This window comes from Macaca mulatta, chromosome 6 (assembly GCF_049350105.2).
Source record: "Macaca mulatta isolate MMU2019108-1 chromosome 6, T2T-MMU8v2.0, whole genome shotgun sequence".
Lineage (NCBI taxonomy): Eukaryota > Metazoa > Chordata > Mammalia > Primates > Cercopithecidae > Macaca > Macaca mulatta.
In genome coordinates this window covers 166,045,281-166,069,109 of record NC_133411.1, presented here as the reverse complement: position 1 = coordinate 166,069,109, position 23,829 = coordinate 166,045,281, and the positions used below count along the sequence as shown (strand labels likewise).

At 40.1% G+C, this 23,829-nt stretch overlaps 1 protein-coding gene across 1 annotated transcript in view; it reads right to left on the bottom strand.

Annotated features, from left to right (window-relative positions):
- The window catches only part of ITK (IL2 inducible T cell kinase), a 73,977-nt gene extending 56,880 nt beyond the window's left edge, over positions 1-17,097 (bottom strand). Inside the window, 1 exon segment of the mRNA NM_001266444.1 lies at positions 16,869-17,097. Coding sequence (NP_001253373.1) covers positions 16,869-17,006 — 138 coding nt within the window. The 5' untranslated portion in view covers positions 17,007-17,097.
- Between the last annotated feature and the right edge of the window lie 6,732 nt (positions 17,098-23,829).

Below are 23,829 nucleotides of genomic sequence, written 5' to 3'. Positions count from 1 at the left end.
TAAGGCCATTAATTTCAAGTCTCCCTGGACCACCTTAAAGCCAGGAAACTGATCCATCCCACACCTGCCTTCTTTTCTCTCTTATTTTCCATAAGACCTCTCACTCATCACTGGCCCACCGTTGGCTGGCTTTCTCCGCCTCAGCATTTCACACTGTGGGTTACCATGTGGCTGGATGTGCTATGAGGAAAACAATTTCACTTCCTTTAAAGTCTGCCATTTTAAAATAGTAACACCCTGGCCAGCCAAATGAAAAAAGTGAGAATTTTCAAAAGGAAAGAAGGAAAGGAACAAAGAAGGAAAGAAAAGAAAAGAAAAAGAATTATACTCACACACAGTTTTCAGAGGGCAATTTAGGATCATCTATTAAAATGTATTTTCTCATAAGAAACTATTAAGAGCAGACACCTGTGTGGGTGATCCTGGGGGTTGGGAGTAGGGAGTGGGAAGAAAGCTTTCTTTCTTTCTTTCTTTCTTTTTTTTCTTAAGAGGTAGGGTCTTTCTCTGTTGCCCAGACTGTCCTTGAACTCCTGGTCTCAAGCAATCCACCCACCTTGGCCTCCCAAGGAGCTTTTCTTTTTACCTTGTATCCTTCTGTACTCTTTGAATATTTTGCCATGAACATGTATTTATTTTCTTATATTAAAAACAATTAACTAAAATGAATAAATACATTTCTCTGATCAGATTTATTCTATGGAAACATTTGTTCAAAATATATAAAGATATAATAAAAAGGACGTTCACAGCAGCATTATTTATTACACTAAAATAAACTGGAGAAACTTAAATTCCATCAATAGACAAATGGTTAAATTAGTTATGGTTCATCCATTCTGTGACTACTCTGTAACCATTAACAGATAATAAAGTTCGTCTATACGGAGGGACAAAAGTATACACCAAATGTTAAAGAGTAGATTTAAAGCAACAGATGGAGCATCATCCCATTTTTGGAAGAAGAGATTATATATTAGCATATGCAATATCCAAAGAAATAATACAAGAAGAAAAGCATTCCAAGCTACTAACACTGGTTCTTTGTGGTGGGTTCCACTGTGGCAGAATTTTACAAACTTACATATTCTTATGATATTTGAAGTTTTTACAGAGAGTGTGAAGCAGGAGGAAAAGCAGGGAAATGAAAATAATGTTTTAATACTGTCGGAAGTTTTAAAAACATCACAGTGTCAACTCGGATGATTATGGGAGAGGAATAAGGGGTATGCATCAAATGCTGGGTGTGCAAGATGATGCACACCCTTGTAACCGCATAACCCCATTAGCGGTGAGCAGCAGCTAGAGAGCACCTGCCACCTGCTCATCTACATCCATGGGGGCTCAAGTTCATGACAGTATCTCTCATGTTCTTCTTGAGGGATAGCCATTTTCTTCATAGATTCTAATAAAGTAATTCAGTGTGCTTTTATATGGATATATTTATCTTATAAGTGAAATGATAACTCAGGAATAATGTCCAAGCCCCATTCTTACTAGATGAAGGTAACATGATCCTAGCATGATGAAAACATGTGTGTTTGGATTTTCTTATAAAAGGGAGAAGAGAGAAATGGATTTATGTGGAAATTAAGAGCAGGAACTAACTGATATTTTCCAAGCATAAAGTAGATTCTCAAGGCATCCTCTGTATTGTTCTCTTGGCATCTCTAAGCTGTGAATGTTCCTTCGAAGACCTTCCTCCCAGAATAAGAAATAGGAAATGTTTAATGATTTTGAAAGAACATATTTTTTGTGTCTTCTTTTTAAGCGCTGAAGGACCAGTAGCCAAAATACATAAGTGCATAACAACTTCATCGCATTTCAGGAAATAACTCCTTGCATTGAGGTGATGTTCAATTAATATTTGTTAATTGATTGAAGGAATAGCAAGTAAAACCAAGTATGCAGCAGAAAATGTTATCGTGAACCCTATGACAAAACTCTTAATGGAAATAATTTGGAATAAGATTTCCAGAAAAATTGGTAGGTGGATAAAAATCTCTTGACAATGAAAATGTAGGTTAAAACTAGTCTGCTCAAAGTGTTTAGCTGGTAGATAAAGAGCTCCTATAAATTAAATAAAATACTAATAAACTTATAGGAAAATGAGCAAAAGGAATATAAATATTTAAGCATATGGAAAGATGCTTAATGTCACTATAACAACAGAAATGCAAATAAATTATACTTAGGTACTATTTTTTAAACCCCTATCAGATAAGCATAGATCAAAACGTAAGATAATGGTGTTGGTGAGGTTTTGAGAAAACAGGCTTCTCACATGTGGCCCTGGGGAATGTTCATTGGTACAACTTCTGTAGAGAGTAATTTGCTCGTAGTCAACAAAATAACAGATGCAAATATCCTTTGACTCAGCAATTCCACTTCTAGAAATGTTTTCAACAGACTGGAGCTTCTCAACCTCAGCATTATTGACATTTTGGGCTGAATAATTCTTTGTTGTGAGTCTGTTCTGTGAATTGTAGGATATTCAGCAGCACCCTCAGCTTCTACCCACTAGATGTTGATTGCACCCTCCTCCCCACTTATAACAACCAAAAATTTCCCCAGGCTTTGTCAAATGTCCCCTGGTGGGCAAAATCACCTTTAGTTGAGAATCACTGTTATAAACATATTTATGGAAAATGACACATCTACAAGGCTATTCATTTCTCATTGTGCATGATAACAAAAAACTGGAAATGGATGAACCATCACTAAAAGAAATTTTTCATGCATGCAATGAAGTATTATGCAACCATAACCAGAATGAAGGGTATCTTTGTGTATCCATGTGGATTAATCTCCAGGATACATTGTTAACCAACTAAAAGAAAGGTTAAGAAGTGTGTGCAGAGTATGTTACTACTATTTAAAAAGGAAGGAAAGAAGAATGTTTATTTGTATTACAAGTATTTGTATAAAGTATTGTTGGAAAAATTTATAAGAAATTAACTATCATGGTTGCTGTGATGTAGGACAGCAATGTGACTTGGGACAAGGATAGGAGATTTGTTACTGCATAACATTTTGCAACTTTTTAAAAAAAATTATTGAAATGTGCCACATGGCAAAACCCCATATCTAAAAAAATTAAAATAAAAATAAAATTTTGTGAATGCATTATCTCTTTAAGAATTAAAAATTAGTCTACATTTTTCACAAGATTGCCAAACAAAAGTGACTATTAATACACAGATATGAAGTCCAGCAGGCACAGACGCAAGGGGACAAGGATTCATTCCAACAGCAGTTAATTATGCATTAGGAACCAGTTATATAAATCTGAAACATAGTTGGAAAGCAATGTGAACAACACTAACTTCATGTTATTGAGGTTTACAATGAGCTTGTTTGGAATTAGAACAGCCTTTTCTTGGATTCAGAGAAATTTGGGTTCAGTTTGTGGCAGGAGGCACATTTGCTTGCTGTGCTCTGGCAGGACGTGGGGGCCTGAGATCTCTTTTGACCATCTTCCCTGCTCCTCTGTGCTTATATCTATTAACGGCAAAAACCACAATTACTTTTGCACCAGTCCGAGATCTTCAAGTGCCCTAGACTCTGCGCATCACCTCTGTATCTTCAAATGTCCAGTGGAGGTTATTACATTTCACTCTTGAAACTACTTAAAAGCAAATTATAATGAATCATGATTCACACTGCTATCCCAAGGATTCAGTGCTCCCAGGCTTCGGTTTGCAACCTAGCCTGGCAATTTCCACCATACCCTACTTCCCTCAAATAGTATTGTCTGCTTAATAGTATTCTTTCAATTGACTTATTTTTTCCATATAAACAAATTTATTCTAGGAGGAAACTGTAAACCACCACCATAAATTTTAAAACACTTATTTCGAATATAAATTGTAGTAGATACATAACTATTAAAGACATGTTAAAACCAGATTTGTCCGTGTGCCATCTTGTGTGCTCCTGGTAGTACCCCACTTTGGGAAACACCACATTGGGTCATTGTCATGGAAGTGGCCTCAACATGGATTGTGGAAAAGGGTGAGGTTTGGTGTTAGCACCCTCAATCTCCCTTTCTGGGTCACTTCGCTGGGCTAATACTTTCCTCCTGGTACTCCTTGTATTACCACTTCGGATATAGCGTTCCCAGAATGTTATTCCCAAAAAAGGCTCAATAAGTGGTCGATGCTGTTATTAGTTGTTAATCTGGAAAACTAGATAGTGCTGAGGTGGATACAGCCTCTTTCCTTGTCAGAGGCCACCCCAGGAACAGATTCTCAGGTTTACAAGCCCAGGAACTCATGTTTGTCAGCCTACAGAGTCCAGGTGAATGGAAATATACTCTGCAAAGTCACCAAAGACTGGTGAATTCACAAACTCGCAGCGAGAAGCTGGCTGAGATGCTTGCAATCATGAAGGTAAGTAGAATTACCTTCTCGCAAAACGTAATTCTACTTAGGTAACCACAAAGATATCAGGAAAGATCTCACTAATGTGTAGTAGGAGCAAAGTGTAGGGAATCCTTACATCCTAAGGCATGCTGTTGCCTTTACACTTTTCACTTTGCTTCCTTGGGAAAATTACTTACTGTCCTCATAGCTCCATTGCTTCCTCACTAAAACAAAATTTTACTTTTATCTCGTTCAAAGAATTGTAAGGAGGAAATGAGAAAATACTTAACAAAGTGTTCAGTCCTCTTCTTGTAGTAATGCTAACTATTTTTTTTTTTTTTAATTGTTGCTGTTGATGATGTTTGTGCTGTCTTTCGAGTAAGTCTGCTGGGCAACCTGGAGCAAGCCTGCTGGTCCCGACTCAACACCTCTATTGGACTGTGTTAGAAACTCACCAAAAAATCCTTGCCCCAACTCTGCCTTTTCAGCTTCTATTATAAGACTTATCAGACCCAAACAAGCTTAGATCTGAAAATGTCCATTGAAGAACATTTAATCCAACTTTTAATATTTGTCCTATATGTGTAACCTAAATAAAGATACTTAGCTTCTTTAAACCTCAGCCTTCTCAAAAATTACATGGAGATAACAATAGGATAACATAATGAATGTGGGTATTGTGAATATTTATGATATAAGACATATAAAACACTTAACCCTGATGCTCTGAAACACAAAGAGAACTCATTAAATATTGGCTGTTATTATTTCAGATTTTATATTGGTTACACATGAAATGTCCGACTTGATTTTCAGGGGACATTCTTGGGGTCATGCTTGTATTTTGACAACATGCTTTCTCATGAGCCACACAGTTATTAATCACCTTAAAGGTGTTACTTCCTGAAAAGGTTTCTATGTTTGGCTAATCTCCATCACTTTTTGTGAATTCCTGCTATCATTGGCAGAGATATCCAATTTCTACTTAAAAAAAAAAATAGAGATAGGGTGTCACTCTGTAGCCCAGGCTGGCGTGCAGTGGTGCAATCACAGTTCACTGCAGCCTTGAACTCCTGGGCTTAAGTAATCCCTCACCTTAGCTTCCCAAAGAGCGGGACTATAGGTGTGCACCACCATGCCCAGCTAATTTTTTTATTTTTTGTTTTTGTGGAGATGGGATCTCACTATGTTACCCAGGCTGGTCTCAAACTCCTGCCCTCAAGCAATCCTCTCACTCTGGTCTCCCAAAGTGTTGGCATTACAAATGTGAGCCAAGTTTCCACAGTTTTAAACTGGAAGAGTCTTTAGAAATCATTCAGTCCAACTTTATGTTAGAGATGAGGACAATGAGGCTTCAAGGTGACTTTCTAAATTGGCTCTTGTCTTTTCATTTCTACTATTCAATTTACACCCTGAGGAGACGGGTCAGAGTTGGAAGATACCTTGTTGATCCCTGAAAGTCAGGGACAGGCCAAGGGACATAGGGTTCTGGGCAGTTGCCCTGCCCTGCTTCAAGCAGAGAACTTCCACTTCTTTCTGTTTTATATTTGGCGATAGTGATGACTTTTATAATTTTATATTAAAATGTTTTTTAAAGTTTGAAAAAGCACTGATCCAGGCGAATCCTTTAATTTTAGGACAAGAAAGCTAAATCCCAGAGAGAACAAAGAATTAGCCAGGTGACTTGGGTCCAAATCTCTTTTCTTTTTTTTTTAAATTTTTCTTTTTTAATTTTTTTATTATTATACTTTAAGTTCTAGGGTACATGTGCATAACGTGCAGGTTTGTTACATATGTATACTTGTGCCATGTTGGTGTGCTGCACCTATCAACTCATCAGCACCCATCAACTCGTCATTTACATCACGTATAACTCCCAATGCAATCCCTCCCCTCTCCCCCCTCCCCATAATAGGCCTCGGTGTGTGATGTTCCCCTTCCTGAGTCAAAGTGATCTCATTGTTCAGTTCCTACCTATGAGTGAGAACATGCGATGTTTGGTTTTCTGTTCTTGCGATAGTTTGCCGAGAATGATGGTTTCCAGCTGCACCCATGTCCCTACAAAGGACACAAACTCATCCTTTTTTATGGCTGCATAGTATTCAATGGTGTATATGTGCCACATTTTCTTAATCCAGTCTATCACTGATGGACATTTGGGTTGATTCCAAGTCTTTGCTATTGTGAATAGTGCCGCGATGACCATACGTGTGCGTGTGTCTTTATAGCAGCATGCAAATCTCTTTTCTGTTAGGTTGCTCTGTTGTTCCTTGCTCACCTCATCCCACTTTTCTGGAATTGCAGCCTGAGAATTTCAGTGTCATAGGCCCTGTCTAAAATTAAAACTAACTTCTATGGAACAGTCAAAAGTGGCTGCTGTGACACCTTCTTGTATTTCATTTGCTCCTTGATAAGGTGTTTCATGACCTAACCCAAAGAACTCATTCATGGGAACCTTTCAGACCACCCCCACTCTGTGACGTCAGTTCGAGGATTCAGCTTTTGCAGAGTAGGAGACCCTCTGGCACCGCTTAAATCCAACTATGCAGGTGGTGGGTTCGTCTACATACATGTGACACTGACTTTAAATCAAATCATCTCACCTATGTGTAAAAGATTACACATTTTGCCCTCTCTCTCACTACAACATTCAAAATGGGGTACTTGAAAATCACAACAGTGTGATTCTTTTGTTTCTATTAGTTCCTTTTTAGAAACATAATCTTCTCTAATGGTTCTGCTAACAAATACGGTGCCGCTTTTTGTGGCCCTTGCACTGCTTCTTCAATCTCTTTGGAAGATGATCTAGCAACAAATGATCAAGACCAGAAAATCTTCTTATCCTGTGACACAATTATCCTATTTGGGGCACTCTATCCTAAGAAGCTGATTTTTAAAATAAGACAGCCCTATATTATGTTTACTTATTTTTTTTTTTTTGGTGTTTTCATTATACCTGGAAACACTCTGAATGTTGAACCATAGCTGACAGATAAGTTCATCTATTCCCCCACGTATGTAAAATAGATAAGCATGTTTTTGCAATGAACTGACTCAACCATTAAAAAATCATATATATGAAAAATGATTACTTTGGAGGCAATGTAGATATATGGAAATACATTTACATAAAAGAATAAATGAAAAAGTAGAATATAAAATTGTCATGCATTATGATTATAACTCTGCAAAAGATATGTCTGCACGAGAGAAAAGACCAGTGCTGACACAGATAGTAAATTGATGTCTTCAGACCAGATTATAGAAAACATTCTGAAAGTACTTGGTGCATTAATTTTTTTGACAATATGAGGATCGGAAGATTCCTTACTCTGTCTTGAGATCAATCAAAGCTGATTTAACTAAATTCTAATTTGGTTTCAGTCTTTGCTGCTACAGTTTGTCTGAGCTCAGTGTTGCTCCTGACCCAGGTTATACACCAGGCACTTTCCTATCAAAACACGGAGTGAGATGATTCTGGACAAAGTACCCCCAGGAAGAAGGATGCCACAAGAAAGTTAAAACGTAAGACAACTGAAGAACAATTCATAGGATGGGACACTACACAATGGCCCAGGAGACCACTGCAGTAGACTCTACCTGGCTTCCTGGCTGGCTTCTATTCTTGGCCATTGTACAATCTGCTGACCCCAAAGCTGTCAGCTCACTTCTAGATGGATGGAATCACCCCCACTGCTTCAACCTTGGAAACTTTTCATTGGCGTTGGAATAAAATCCAAACTCCTTGCCATGATCCACAAGGGCCTGCAGAGTTTGGCTTCTGCCCCTCATCTTGTGCCCCACTCTTGAACTCTGCATGTTCAAATCTCTGTTCCTCACACAAGCCAAGCCTTTTCCTACCTCAGGGTCTTTGTTCTTGCAGTTCCCCCTGCCCAGAACACTCTTTCCCATTTCTTTATTTAACTAGTTCTTTCCTCAAATTTCAGTTTAGCTATAAATTCCTTCTCTGACCACCCTTCCTCCCAGTTCAGCCCCAGTGGCTGCCTGGTCTTGCCATAGAACCTACCACATTCTCTATCTGCTCTATGCAGTTATACACTTGCTTGCTGTCTGTCTCATCTCCTGGAATGCAAGCTGTTAGGTTGGTGCACAAGTAATTGACCTCAATTAAAACCTCAATTACTTCTGCACCAATGTAAGACACCTGCCTCCATTACTTACCACTGTGTTCCTCACATCTAGCACAGTGCCTGGCACAGAGTAGCTATTTGCAAAATGTTTGCTGAACAAATGACTAAATCTAAATGTACCAAAACAGAAACATTTCCTTGATACAGAGTCAATGAAAAACAGACAAACAAACAAAAACCCCAAAACCAATAATAATAATAAAAATTTGGCACAATATATGAAGTTTGGGGGAAAAAAACTCTATAGTTGAATTTTTATAACAAACAGTTATAATTTCTGTGACTTTTTAAATATCAAAAAAGGAAAAATACAATGAGAAGCCTGCTTATAAATACCTTTAGGTTAATAGGAATTATACGGCAACATAAGACGTAAGAACCTGTATCTAGCTCTTATTCTATTAAAATACAGAAAACTTTTACTAAATTTCAAGAAACTGAACAGACCGTTGATCCAAAAGGGGACTTTTATATGCATGGGAAGGCATTACAGACCTGTTTTCTCCTCAGGATCACTTTTAGCGAGGCCTCTGAGTGTCATGAAGCCAAACCCAAACTGACCTCTGGATGAAAATTACTTCCCGGAAGGTCTACTTTTTCCAGTAGGTCTCATAATTCACTGATGAATGGAGGAACGTATTATCAGTTGGTTCAGAAAATGAGGGTGGAATGAGGATTTACTATTTGGTTCATCAACATTTGAGAAGAGCTTTAGTACAGTTTTTTGTAGACATGATTTCCGAGTTTGATATTTACATATCTTGTTTTACATGGAGCTTGTAGTTCAAGAAACTGAGCTCTTCTTTCTTTCTTTCTTTCTTTTTTTTTTTTTTTTGAGACAGCTTCTTGCTCTGTCACCCAGGCTGGAGTGCAGTGGTGCGATCTCGGCCCAGTGCAACCTCCGCCACCTGGGTTTAAGCAATTCTCCTACTTCGGCCTACCGAGTAGCCAAATTACAGGTATGTGCCACCACACCTGGCTAATTTTTTGTACTTTTAGTAGAGATGGGGTTTTGCGATGTTGGCCGGGCTGGTCTCGAACTCCTGAGCTCAGGCAATCCGCCCGTCTTGGCCTCCCAAAGTGCTAGGATTACAGGCGTAAGCCACTGTGCCTGGTCTAAAACTGAGCTCTTCTGCTTTCTTTCAGACTGAGTCAGAAACTAAACTCTCATGCTTATAGTATTTCTCTCTGGCCTATTTTTGCTGCAGAAACTGATGAATGGGTGCACCAGTCCCTAAACAGTAGGAATCAAATCTAATTTTATTTCGAGAAAAGAAGCTGTCAATACAATAGTTATCTCCATAAAACATTAACCTCACATTACGCAGGTAAAGATCAATTCATGACAACACTCCATTAAAACAGATGGAAACTGTGCATGTCTCAATTGCAAAATACTTTGCTTGGGCCCTTCCTTGTCTTTGTGTGACTAGACAAGACCCACATTTTTAGCTTCCAGATGCTTTTCTGAATGCAATATGAGTTATGTGGCCTTCATTCATTCCCCAGATATTTACTGACCACCTATTACTACTAACCAGTGCCCAGAACTGTTTTAGATGATGGTGATACTGTGATGAAGAAGACAGTCAAGATCTCTGCTTTCATGGAACTGCCCTTCCAGTAGATGGACAGACAGAAATTAAACAGGGAAGCAGATCCAGAAACCTAACAAATAAGTGCAGATACTAAAGTATCTATGTGCTTTGGAAGAGGTGGGAAATAAATCAACAAACAGAATTAGCCAGACATGGTAATGCACTCCTGTAGTCCCAGCTAGTCGGGAGGATCGGTTGAGTCTGAAAGGCAGAGGTTGCAGTGACCCAAGATTCCGCCACTGCATTCTAGCCTGGGTGACAGAGCAAGACCATGTTTCAAACAAACAAGCAAACACACAAACCCTCCTGCAAAAATCTGGGGTGTTTGAGACAGTGGGAACAGCTAATGCAAAGATCCTGCATCCTGAGAATGAGTGCCATTTTATGTGTGTGTCTCACTTGTCTCACCCTAGTCCTGGCCCTGTACAAAGGCCCTTCAAGGACCTTGAGCTTTGAGTGCTTATGGTTAAGAAAGAAGGCAGATGTGACAGAAGCACATACAGGGAGTGTGGTGTGAAGTGAAATAAAGAAGGCAGGCTGGGACGACAGGATGAAGGGTCTTGTAAGTCATAGTTGAGAATTTATTTAAATACCCTAAATAGCCATGGAGGGCTTTAAGGTAGAAAGTAGTATCTGATTTAAAATTTTAAGGTTCATTCTAGGTGTTGTGTGGATAATAGACGGTACAGAGCTTCAAATGTCAGCAGGAGCCCAGCTGGAAGGCAACTGAATGACATGGGAATGAAGAGAAGAGGGTCCATGACTTCTCAATGTCTCAAGCAAAAATGCCTGGGTAGTTTTAAGAATATTATCTACATGGCCAGGCATGGTGGCTCATGCCTATAATCCCAGCACTTTGGGAGGTTGAGGCAGGAGGATTGCTTGAGCCCAGGAGTTCGAGGCCCGCCTGGGCAATATAGTGAGACTCTGTCTCTACAATTTTCTTTTAATAGCTGAGCATGATGGTGCATGCTTCTAGTCCCAGCTACTCAGGAGGTTGAGGCAGAAGGATCACTTGAGCCTGGGAAGTTGAGGCTACAGTGAGCTGTGATCACACCACTGCACCCCAGCCTGGGAGACAGAGCAAGCCTCTGGGTCAAAGAAAAAAAAAAAGAATATCATCTACAGAGGGTTTAGCTGTAAAAGGCAAGGAAGGAAGGGTAAGACAGGGCAGAGGAAAAAGGAGAAAAGAGTTGATTAATTCTCTAAAAAGAGTTGAAGGTTGGGACCTGGCCCTCCTGCTGGTTCCTACATGTGCCTCTCTGACCTAGCACTTAAAATTCCATCCACCTGAATACCTGAATCTTCCTCTTCCTTGTTCAAGGATAGGCCATACACTACTGCCTCCAGGGAGTCTTTGTTACATGTTCCTACACCAGTAATCTCCCTTTTGAAGTCCTATGTCACTTGGCTTGGTGTCTATTATTTGGGCATTGAACCTTTTCTATTTGAGGTTCATTTGTGTCTCTAACCTCTCCAGCCGAATCTATACCTTATGTCCTTACTCCCTCCTTTCTTTTCTCCCTTTCTCCTTTTATTCCTTCCACAAATGATGCATGAGTGAATAGTGTGTGCCAGACACTCTTGTAGACACTGGCGAGGCCATCTTTGTCAACTTGGATGCCTGCTCTCATAAAGCTGATAGTCCAATGGAGGGTGAGGTGGGGAAATGACATGAATACATCGTTACATTAACAGATGAGTAGTTACAACTTCAGCATGTGCTGTGAAGAAAGGACACCTGGTGCCATGGTAGAACAGGACAGGAGGACATGACTTAGTCTAGGGACATCAAGGAAGGCTTTCCCAAGTAAGTGACACTTAAAATGGAGGCTTTAACATTGAAGAAAACCCGGTGTGGTTGGATCCCAGAGATGAGAGAATGAGACAAGAGCTGAGACAGACGAGACCATGTGGTAGATTCTGGTAGTGTCCATCCTTAGGGCAATGGGGAGAGCTGCTGGAGGGACACATCAACTTCTGATGAAGGTCTTCAGGACTTGACTACAGTCACATGTGAAAAGCTGGTGCTGGCTGCCATGTGGAGGATGAAGTGGCAGGCAGGGGTGAAGCGGGTGCAGGGAGACCATGAGAGGTGGTAGCAGTCCCAGGTGAGAGATTCTGACAGCTTCCACTAAGGAGGTGGCTGTGGGAATCTGGGGAGATTCTAGGGGAATTTTTTTTTTTTTTTTTTTTTTTGTAGAGATGGAGTCTCACCGTGTTGCCCAGGCTGATCTCAAATTCCCGAGCTCAAGTGATCCACCCACCTCGGCATCCCAACGTGTTGGGATTACAGGTGTGAGTCTATGTGTCTGGCCTTGCTTAATTATTTTAAAAACATAGGTCGGGTGCAATGGTTCAGCATTTTGGGAGGCTGAAACAGGCGGATCATGAGGTCAGGAGTTTGAGACCAGCCTGGCCAATATGGTGAAACCGCGTCTCTACTAAAAAAAATACAAAAGTTAGCCGAGTGTGGTGGCGCGCACCTGTAGTCCCAGCTACACAGGAGGCTGAGGCAGGAGAATCACTTGAACCTGGGAGGCAGAAGTTGCAGTGAACTGAGGTGGCACCACTGCACTCCAGCCTGAGCGACAGAGCAAGACGCTGTCTCAAAAAAAAAAAAAAAAAAAAAAAAATGTAAATAGTTTTTTAGAAGATTGCACAGCATTATGTAATTTACACAAAATCACACAGATCATATGTGACCTAGTCTTTGACCCAGATCTGATGCAGAAGCAGTGTTTTTGACCACTATGCAGTAATGCTTTCAAAAGCAAGGAAAGGTGACCATCTCCCCACCTACCACCTTTAATTTAGAAAGGATGCTTGCTGCAAGCAGGAGATGGTTCTGTTGCTAGATCAGACTGCACGCTAAAGGGAAGAGGCCGTGAAGAGTGGAGACCCTCACCCAGATGCTGACTGGAATGGTGATCATAACTGTTTCTCTGGTTCCATGTAAATGATAATGACTCTCACATCATAAGGTGCACAGCACACTTGATCTCTAAGGTGGAAAGAGTCATCAAAACAGGAGAATGCTTCCAGTTCTCCAGAGGGGCTTTCAGAAGATCAAGGTGGTGCTTGGGCAAAATTGTGAGTGATAATCACCTTACCATGTAGCAATTGGTAAGAAGCTTAAAACATACTTTTCTCATGAAATACTCAACATCACTTGAAGTAGGTAGTGCTGGGATCCTTACTTTACAAATAGGACACAGGCATAAAGAGGTCAAATGTATGGTCTGAGATCCCACATCTAGAAAGTGGCCACAGGAGCCACACCAATCTATGATGCTTTATTCCCATTTAGGCTGCCTCTTCCATTCTGTGCTTACTCAAAGCGCCTGAGGTTCTTCACTTTCTTTTTACCACTGAAAAGGATCTGATATCAGTCATGTGCAACTAAGTATGCTGCTTAGTTGGTGGCTACCTCTTCAAGGATCATTTGTTCTTAGGCTTGCCAATGATGTGCTGGACTTGGCTTGTACTGGCCTGAGGTAGCTAATTGTTAAATTTTCAGGAATCTGTGAACCAGCAGACTTCACATTGGTAGTTTAAAATGGGCCATGATGGGAGTATTTACACCAAAGGAATTGGCAAACACTATGAATCAAGGCTATCCAACAAGCCCCATACTCGGATTCCTAAGCATTTACCAGCACACTCATGTGCCCTTATCTCTCATTGCCCTCTGTTATAGAATTTCTGGCATCAGGGACTACTTGGAAAAAAATTGACAGGCACAGGAGAGACTCTGAAATCATGTCTGTCTGCAAGCCACTACCTGCCAAATCTATGCTTCTTTCTGGCTCACTGCTCCAGCAAGATGAAGGCGCTTTTTGGCCCCTCTGAAAACACTTGCACATCTCAAAAGGAAAAACAGGCATCTAACACCAGAACTAAATCCATGTTAAAGTAAAAGCCTCAATCAATTAGTATTATAATGACAATAGGCATGATTTTTAAGGTTAGAATAAACATACTTGATTTATAGAACTACAGAATATGTTCTTGAGTATGTAGAAGGGTTATTTTTCATATGGTGTTATAAATTCATAGAATATGAGAATTGCAGGAATCATAATTTTACAAATGAGAAAAGAGAAAAACAAGCTCTGACACCCTAAGAGGGGCAATAACTGGCCAAACAGCTCATGATGCATGTATATCTACCCCACAAACTTGTATTGCCACAGAATAGAAGGAATCCAGGACCCTGATCTTAGCTTGATTTTGGAGAATCCTTGAATATCTCCCATAATTTGAAAATGAATTGTTATGACACCCTGCTAGCTTCTGTAGAGATGTGAAAGGGCTACAAACAATGGTTAACTTTTAGTAGATGCTTACCAGATGGCAGGGCCTATGCTAAGTACCTAACATTAAGTTGAATTGTTTGAGACTTCTAATACCTGATATTCGACCTGCCAAATAATTTTAAAAAGTTCAGCCTAAAGACATTATACCTCTGAGTCTTTGCCTTCTTCCTATGAAATGGGTACTAGTATCACATCCATTTTACAGATTGAAAGTGAAGGCTTTAATTTAAAAATGAAAATGTTCTTCCCACAGGTGTAATGTTATTTACTTATGAGTAATATTAATGCACTCTTGTGTACAAATTGGTGGCCCTAAACGATGTAGTATACATAAGACATGGACGATAATAACTCACATATATTACCTGTTTCAGGGACCTTGGATAAATTTCTAATTAATCAATCTCTATAATAATTAAATAATTAAAGAAATACTTTAAAAATGTTATTTATAAGTGCAAAAAAGGCATTAGAAAACAAGAAATTTGATGTTTGGACATGTATTCTCTGTATCTTACATGGAAGTATCAGAAACTACAGCCTAGGGCTCCCCAGAATGAAGTAATTGTCTTGGAATTTTTCATAATGCTCAGATAAAGAAGTAGGGTGATTTTACAACCTTGTCTACTTGCAAATTATGACCAATAAAATTCTGAATTGAGGCCATCTGGTTCTGTGATTATTTGCAAATAATATTGAGCTGAATTCACAAACAGTTCATAAATAACAATTGGGCTAAAGAATTATTAGTACTAACTAAATAAGATGATACTATGTTGAATCAGGAAAACAAACTGGTGAAAACTGTAAAATGGGCTTTGAAAAAAATATTTAAAGGTACATGACTGTTCTTTCAATATGAAACAAAAACTTTAAATGTTCCATTCACAAAAAAGCATTGAGTAATGCCATGCGATTTATTAGCTCTACATGATAAATCCCCCAAGTTCACAAACTGGGCTCCTGGCCACCTGGCAGAGGCCTCGCACATAATTCCATGTGTTTTCTGATTGACTGGTAAATTGTTATCAGTAAGAGTCTGATAACAAGACAAGCAATTCTTTTCACTTTTAAAGAGGCAGCACTATTTTGCCTGTAACTTTTTTTTTTTTTGTAATTCATCAAAGACATGCAACACCTGCAACTTTAAAAAGTGAGGCATCCATAGACTCTATACCCAGCCTGACCTCCTTTGGAGCTCCACCTCATGAAATGCTTTAAAGCCTGGCACGCCAAAGAATCCCAAACTCATGCCTCCAGCTACTAAGTCAGACTCCAACAAAGAATCAGAGCACTTTTGTTTCTAAGTGACCATCAGGCACCTAATATTATTTTCCCTTCAGTAAAATATAAGTGATAATCTTTGTCCTACCCCACTAATGATGTAAAAATAATATAACCATACAGTAAGGAATCAAACACGCTTTGAAAAATTGCAGCATAGGGCTAAACAAGAGCCACTGCATAAAGCAAAGAAGTTTTAAAGAAGAAAGGGATCTTGAAGGTTGTTATTTCCAGTTTTTTCCTTTGATAAAGAAAGAACCTGAAATAGGGGGTAGACATTTGTCCAGATTGGATCACCTACTGAGAAGTAGTTTGGTCTCCTGACCCTTTGTCCAATGCTTTTTCTGCCAAACTACATTATTAGGATTATTCCTGTTGCTTTTGTTATTACTGATCTTAAAGAAGCATGAGACTATTTTGAGATACAGAGACAGACTGACCTAGCTAAGCAGCCATACTCTTCTGGGTAAGAACTGCTGGTCTGCACTGCAGAAACTTTGTTCTTAATAAACCTGGTGTCCTAGGAAGTCTACCAAGAGATGAAGAGGCTTGCCATTGTGCCTTACAACTTTTAGACAATTAAATGCCTGGGGAATCTTATTTCAAGATTGGGCAAGTGACGAGTATTGCGACAGACAGAGTTATTCATGAAAACGTTAACACGGAACCCCAAATTTAACCATTCTAAACACCAGTTTCTTCCACTAAAAATAAGCAAGCTGGGGTAGATCATCCCATCGAATGCTAATGTTGTATTAATCTAAGTTTCATTAAATTTAGTATGTTTCATTAAGTTTAGTATGTTTCATTAAATTTGGTATGTTTCATAGAAAGTTCAAGTTTTAATGAATCATAATACTTGCTTCCTAAAATGTTATTAATAATTTAAAAATCAAACATAATCTTGCACGGGGAAAAAGCTGATGAATATTAAATTTCCAGTTTTTAGAACTGAAATTGCCTCGCACCACCATTTCACCTCTTGACTGCTCTCTGCATTCTCCTCTGGTTACTTTTACTGTACTTTTTATGTTGTTACAACAAGCATGTTTGTGTTTCCTGTATTCTATTGTATGCTATGTATATACTTTTGCATTAGCCCAGTCCAAACATAAAATACTATGCGAAAAAAGACAAATGAAACTGCTCACATACCCCATGACGATCCTCAAAGTATGCCAGGCTGGCTTTGGTTAACACAAAGAAGCGGACTTTAAAGTTCGAGGGAGAAGTTCTTCTCTTTTGTTGGGATTTCTTGATGAGCTGTTCTTCCAGGAGGATAAAGTTGTTCATGATCCAGTTCTTGAAACGTGATGCACCTTGGGCATCACCTCTCAGCACAACCAAAGGGAAGAGTTTTGGGGCAAAGAATGCAATGTGGAGGCAGTTGATCTTCAGAGAGTTGCTCAAGGGCAACTTGCCTTCAACGTTATCTTTCTATCAACATTCAGCCAACATAGCTGAGCGTCTCCTCTGATGTCAAAGGCCATAACCACATCCTTTCAAAATTCACAAAACGAGGAAGCATATGTAAAAAATACATACAGCCTTTGCTATATGGCTCAAAATGATATTTGAAAAACTGTAGACTCAAAATTATGGTAAGGATTACAGTTTAGTCTTTATAGTTCCTGGTTTAATCCATCCAATCCATCCAGCAGTTAAAACGTGTAGCACAAGGGGTAAGGACAATGCGTGGTTTTGCTTACCATGATATACTCGGCAACCATCACAGTGCCTGACACATAAAAAACATGTTTAAGAAAAATTTGTTGAATGGATCTTCGCCAAATTGGGTTTGACAATTAAAAGAGGTAATGAGCACAAACCCCTCACACATTAAAATGAAGAAATATGTTGCTGAAGTTTATTAGTTTTTAAGATTTAAATTAAAGCCCACAGAAATTTCTCAATGCTACATATAGATGATTGCCTTTCTGTCCTGACATTTTGTGAAACAGTGAAAAATAAGCGAATCCTTCAGAATGGCATAATAAACAAAGTATATATGGGCTTTAAAAACAAACAAACTTGTGTTGGATTACCAGATCTGTCACTTACTAAGCTGTTTCTCTTTGAGCAAGCTGTGCCTCCTCTGATCCTTAGCTTCCTTGTGAGGGTCCCTTGGAGGACTGAATCCCATACCTCTTACAAATGGTGGGTGCTAGTCATGCATGTTGCCTTAGAGTTAGTACGTAGTTGAAAAATAATGTGTGGCATTTATCTCTACCATGTTAATAATCAAGAGATTTTAGTGTAAGCAGAGATGGCATGTACTGGGTAGTGATAAATAATAAATGAAACAATCATTCTTGCTGTATAGGAGTGAAATTCTCCAATGTTTATTTTTAAATGTAAATTACCAGACAACAGCCTTATTTTATTTCATATACTGGATGCCCCAGCATAATCAAGACACTCAGGAGGGTAGGGTACAGGTATATTTTAAATGATCTCCCCTATTCTGAGATTTTAAGATATATGTGTGAAAATACGCTGCTCAAACAAGATCTTTTTTTTTTTTTTCTCCCTGAATATGGGCTTGAGGTAGGGATTGCTGCTTTTCCCAAATATCTACTCTCTCCTTCATACAAGAGTAACTGACTGAATCCCTGATGGTTTTCTGGGCATCTGGCCATCAAGAATAAAGACCACAATTTTTAGCCTCCCTAGTAGCTAGGTGTAGTTATATGACTGTCTTCTGGTCAACTGAATGTACAGAAGTGGTGTGCACAACTTCTAGGAAATTTCCTTAGTGGGATCTGTCATCCCCTTTTCTTTCCATTTTCCTCCTGCCTTCTGACTAGAATGTTGAGGTGACAGTTGGAGCTGAAGCAGCTATCTAGTATCATGAGGTGGAAATTGAATGTTGAGGACAATGGAGTATAAGATAGAAAGAGCCTGGGACCTTGGTGACCATGGATCTTCCATGCCAGTCCTGGATTACCTTTTTTAATATCTATTTTCTGAGTCTCAGTTATTTTGAGGTTTCTGTCACTACCAGGAAACCTAGATAATACAGTAATACAGTGTTATCTTCTCAAACTAGACTACAAACTCCTTTGAGAGAAGTACATTTTATACCTGCTTGGTTCAGATGAAAAGATTCACAGACTTCACAAAGTGTTCTCATCCGGGAAAACAAAACATCATCAGTAGCTGCTGCAATCGTTAGGAGTCTTTCATTTGCTCAGTCTCCATGGAGTGCCATCATAAGTAGTTTTATTCTCTTTCTCATAGAGCCATCAAACCCACTATCTCGGAATTATCTTTGCCAACTTTAAATTGTAAACTTAGGAAGCTCAATATTTTTTTTCTCACTTTAAGGAAAACATAAACAACAAAAAAAAATAGTCCCTTTGTTTGTTTTCGTTTTAAAAAGTTCACTTCCCAGGAGCCAAATTCAAGGAACTCCCACTTGCCAAAGATGGAACAATTTAAGTATCAAAAGGAATAATAATTGCCATGAATTGAAGAACAGCAAAAATGTTAAAGCAATGAGTCCAAAAGAGAATTGAAAAAAGCATCCCAACCTTTTGATCACTTTTGGAGGATGCTGAAAAACCAGCTTGTTTTTCTGAAAACTGGAAACAAAGGAAAAGAATAAAACATGTTTCCTGCTTTTCTTGAAGAACTATCTTTCAATTCAGTAATCAAGTATTTAATGAGGAAGTCCTTTTTTTTTCCCGAGAAACCAATCAATGAAGGAGTGATAGAATATCATTTTGCAATGCCAATGAAATAATAAATGTAGGCAATGATCATCAATGGCTGTTAAAATTATTACACAAAAAGTCAATACGAAAATGTATAATTGTCATATGAAGCTGACAACACTGTAACATGCTGATTAATCTTAAAAGAATGACAACCAGACGTTGTATGCCTCCTGAGGTGATGCAAGAGAAAGTACACAAAACCAACAACTCAGGAGTCTTGCCAAGAGAAAACAAAATTGAACACAAATCTAATCAAACTTCGAGATATAAATTCGAGTTTACAGGAAATACAAGAGATAAATGGACCTGACAAATGACACTGTGGAGATGCAATTGGATAAGTCCAGAATACAAAACCTGTTAAGGACAAATGATTCAGTGTCATTCACAAATAAGTCATAGAGGGTGGGGCACGGTGGCTCATGCCTGTAATCCCAGCACTTTGGGAGGCCAAGGGTGGTGGATTGCTTGAGCCCAGGAGCTTAAGACCAGCCTGGGCAACATGGTGAAACCCTTTCTCTACAAAAAATACAAAAAGTTAGCCAAGCATGGTGGCACACACCTGTAGTCCCGGCTACTCGGGAGGCTGAAGTGGAAGGATCACTTGAGCCCAGTGAGTGGAGGTTGCAGTGAGCTGGGACTGCACCACTGCACTCCAGCCTGGGTAACAGAGCCAGATTCTGTCTCAAAAAACAAAAACAAAACAAAACAAAACAACAACAAATAAGTCAGAGGGAGAACCCTTAGATTAAAAGAGACTTTCAGAGACATATGAGCATGTTTGGACTTTGGATTAAGAGTCAAGCAAATCAATTGTATAAAGATGTTATGAGACAATTAGACACATTTGAATGCTAAATCAATGTTTGATAATACTGAGAAACTTGTTATTTTTAAAGATGTAATAATAGGCTGGGCACGGTGGCTCATGTCTGTAATCCCAGCACTTTAGGAGGCTGAGGTGGGTGGATCATGTGAGGTCAGGAGTTCGAGACCAGCCTGGCCAACATGGTGAAAGCCCGTCTCTACTAAAAATACAAAAGTCAGCTGAGTGTGGTGCTGTGTGCCTGTAATCCCAGCTGCTTGGGAGGCTGAGGCAGGAGAATCGCTTGAACCTGGAAGGCGGAGGTTGCAGTGAGCCAAGATGGTACCACTGCATTCCAGCCCAGCTGACAGAGCAAGACACCATCTCAAAAAAAAAAAAAAAAAAAAAAAAAAAAAGATGTAATAATGGCACTATTATCATGTTAAAATAGTCCTTATTTTGCATAGAAACATACACTGAATTATTGATAAAACAATAAAATGTTTATGATTTGCTTCATTATAATCCAGTGGAGGGGGAGAAATTGGTAGGGGAAGGGATGAAAAATGTTTGACCATGACTTGACAATTGCTAAATCTGGCTAATGGGTACATACTTATTCTACTCTCCTTGCACTGATGCACGTTTGAAAATTTCCATAATTAAAAAGTTAAGAAAAGAAAAAGAGGCTGGGTGTGGTGGCTCACACCTGTAGTCTCAGCACTTTGGGGTGCCGAGGAGGGTGGATCACCTGAGGTCAGGAGTTCGAGACCAGCCTGGCCAAACCCCGTCTCTACTAAAAATACAAAAATTAGCCGGGCGTGGTGGCAGGTGCCTGTAGTCCCAGCTACTTGGGATGCTGAGGCAGGAGAATGGCTTTAACCTGGGAGGCGGAGGTTGCAGTGAGCTGATTGCGCCACTGCACTCCAGCCTGGGTGACAAGAGCAAAACCCCATCTCAAAACAACAACAACAACAACAACAACAACAACAAAGAAAAGAAAAAGAAAGCCCAGTTCAGTTCAAGGTAATAATCAAAACTCCAAACATGTATTTAAACTCATGCTTTTCCTTAACTTTAAATGGGTTTGCTTCAGGATTTGAAGCACCTTGGCTTTTCCACCATGTCCTAACCTCTCTTTTCCTACACACAAGCCTGGTGTCTGACCCACCTGAGTTGGAAGCTCAGGCTGGAGGGAAAAGAGGAAGAGGGGCAAAGGGTGCAACATTTGTGTAGTTGCAGCAGTAATCTGGGGATGATGTCCCTGGGATGTGGTGGATGCATAATTGCTGCTTTTTCTTGCATGTTTCATGTGCTTTGTTATTTTCAGAGATTTTTCAGCTGAAGATTCTGACAACTGTTCCCCTGATGTGGGCGATGCCACTCTTCTTGGCCAACGAGCCCAACCCTCAGCCCTTGGGCTTCAGCTGTTCCAGCTCCCGTCAGGATTCAATTGCCCACTAGGTTGTCCTCTTGGGTAAAATTTCCTTGAAAATGAACTACAGAGGCTGGGCATGGGGGCTCACGCTGGTAATCTCAGCACTTTGGGAGACTGGGGTGGGAGAGTCCCTTAAGCTCAGCTTGGGCAACACAGGGAAACCTCGTTTCTATTAAATAAAAAGAAAAAAGAGCCAGGCACGGTGGCTCATGCCTGTAATCCTAGCACTTTGGGAGGCTGAGGCAGGCGGAACACTTGAGGTCAGGAGTTCGAGACCAGCCTGGCCAACATAGTGAAATCCTGTCTCTACTAAAAATACAAAAATTAGTTGGGTGTGGTAGCATTCGCCTATAATCCCAGATACTTGGGAGGCTGAGGCAGGAGAATTTCTTGAACCTGGGAGGTGGTGGTTGCAGTAAGCTGAGGTCGTGCCACTGCAATCCAGCCTGGGGGACAGAGTAAGACCCCATCTCAAATGAAGAAAAAAGAAATGGAACCACATACCACTTATTTCCTCTCATAGATCTACTGGAAGACTCAGGCCTCCTTTCCCAGCCAATGATGGATATACCATTTGCCCCAAGTAGAGGCCCCTCTCCCTCTGACACCGAATAAGTAGCTCTTCTACAAACTTTCACCATGATGTTTTTCCAAGAGGGATTTAGACACTAGTCCTTATAGCTGTAAAACTCTGGGACTCACACCAAGCTCACTGAACAGTCTCTTAAAGTCCCTTTTGGTTGGCTTCTGGTAGATAAGCACCCACCCGCCTTACCCCGTGGGCTAGTGGTGAGAGGAAACGCACAACCCCCAACATTCTCTCTCTTGCTTTTTCATGCCTTGTTTTCTAAAGGCTGAAGGTGGGCAAACGCTATTACTGGCAGAATCTGTTTTGCCTCTTAATGCGTCAAGTATGGATGGAGGTACTTCATTCCCTTTATCATATTAATATAGGGCTTTGGGGCCTCAACTGAAACTGGGTTGGAAAAAACCTAATTTAACCCAATTTCTATAACAAAGGAAAAACCAATTCAACCTGGCACTGCTGGGTCGACGTATTTAACGACGACATCAGAGGTTTTGGTTTTCATTCCTTAGTTCTGGGCTGGTTTCACGTATGGGCAAGCTGTCCTCCGTGGCAGCAAAATGGCTGCTGGGCTGATATCTTATCAGTGGAGCTAGATCCTTTTCCTCATAGTTCAGTAAAAGTCCCAGAATTTTGAATCATTGGCCTAACTCAGATGATATGCTCACATGTACCTCAATCATTAGAGCCAAGGCAATGGAATATTCAGTTGACCCATTCCAGGCCTGGATGCAATCCTGGATCTGGGAGTGGGGTGGAGTCAGCCCTATCCAGCCACATGGACCTACCCATCCACAGATGGGGGAGGGATGGTTCTCTGAGGAACACTAGAGTGTTTCCACTAGAGGAAGGGGAATGGCTGCTGCATCAGTGATAAATGATTGCTCTCTTACTGTTACCTAAAACCCATCTTCATTGCTTTATCTTTTGAGGTCCTACAACTCCAACCTTCTCTAGTCCGGGAGCTTGCCCTTTGGATAATTGCAGGGCCCTCTTGTGTCCAGGCCAAAGAGATCCTTCCATTGTCCTCTTTGGATGTGGCTGTGAAGCCCTTTAATTTCCTTGTGGTTCCCATCCAAACTTTATCAGGTTTATTAATATCCATTTAAGAGTCATACCCAGAATATTTTGGCACATATATAACTTATTTCTTCTGAAAACAACAACAACAACAACAACAACAACAACAACACCTTCTGTTTGCTAGAGCTATCAACTCTAAGGGTGAAAAATAGCATGAGCACAGAGAGGTATCTGTACAAGATGTTTATTGCAGTTTTTTTTTTTCTCTTTTTGAGACGGAGTCTTGCTCTGTCACCAGGCTGGAGTGCAGTGGCGCGATCTTGGCTCACTGCAACCTCCGCCTCCTGGGTTCAAGCGATTCTCCTGCCTCAGCCTCCCGAGTAGCTGGGATTACAGGCGTGTGCCATCACGCCCGGCTAATTTTTTGTATTTTTAGTAGAGACGGGGTTTCACCTTGTTAGCCAGGATGGTCTCAATCTCCTGACCTTATGATCTGCCCGCCTCAGCCTCCCAAAGTGCTGGGATTACAGGGGTGAGCCACCGCG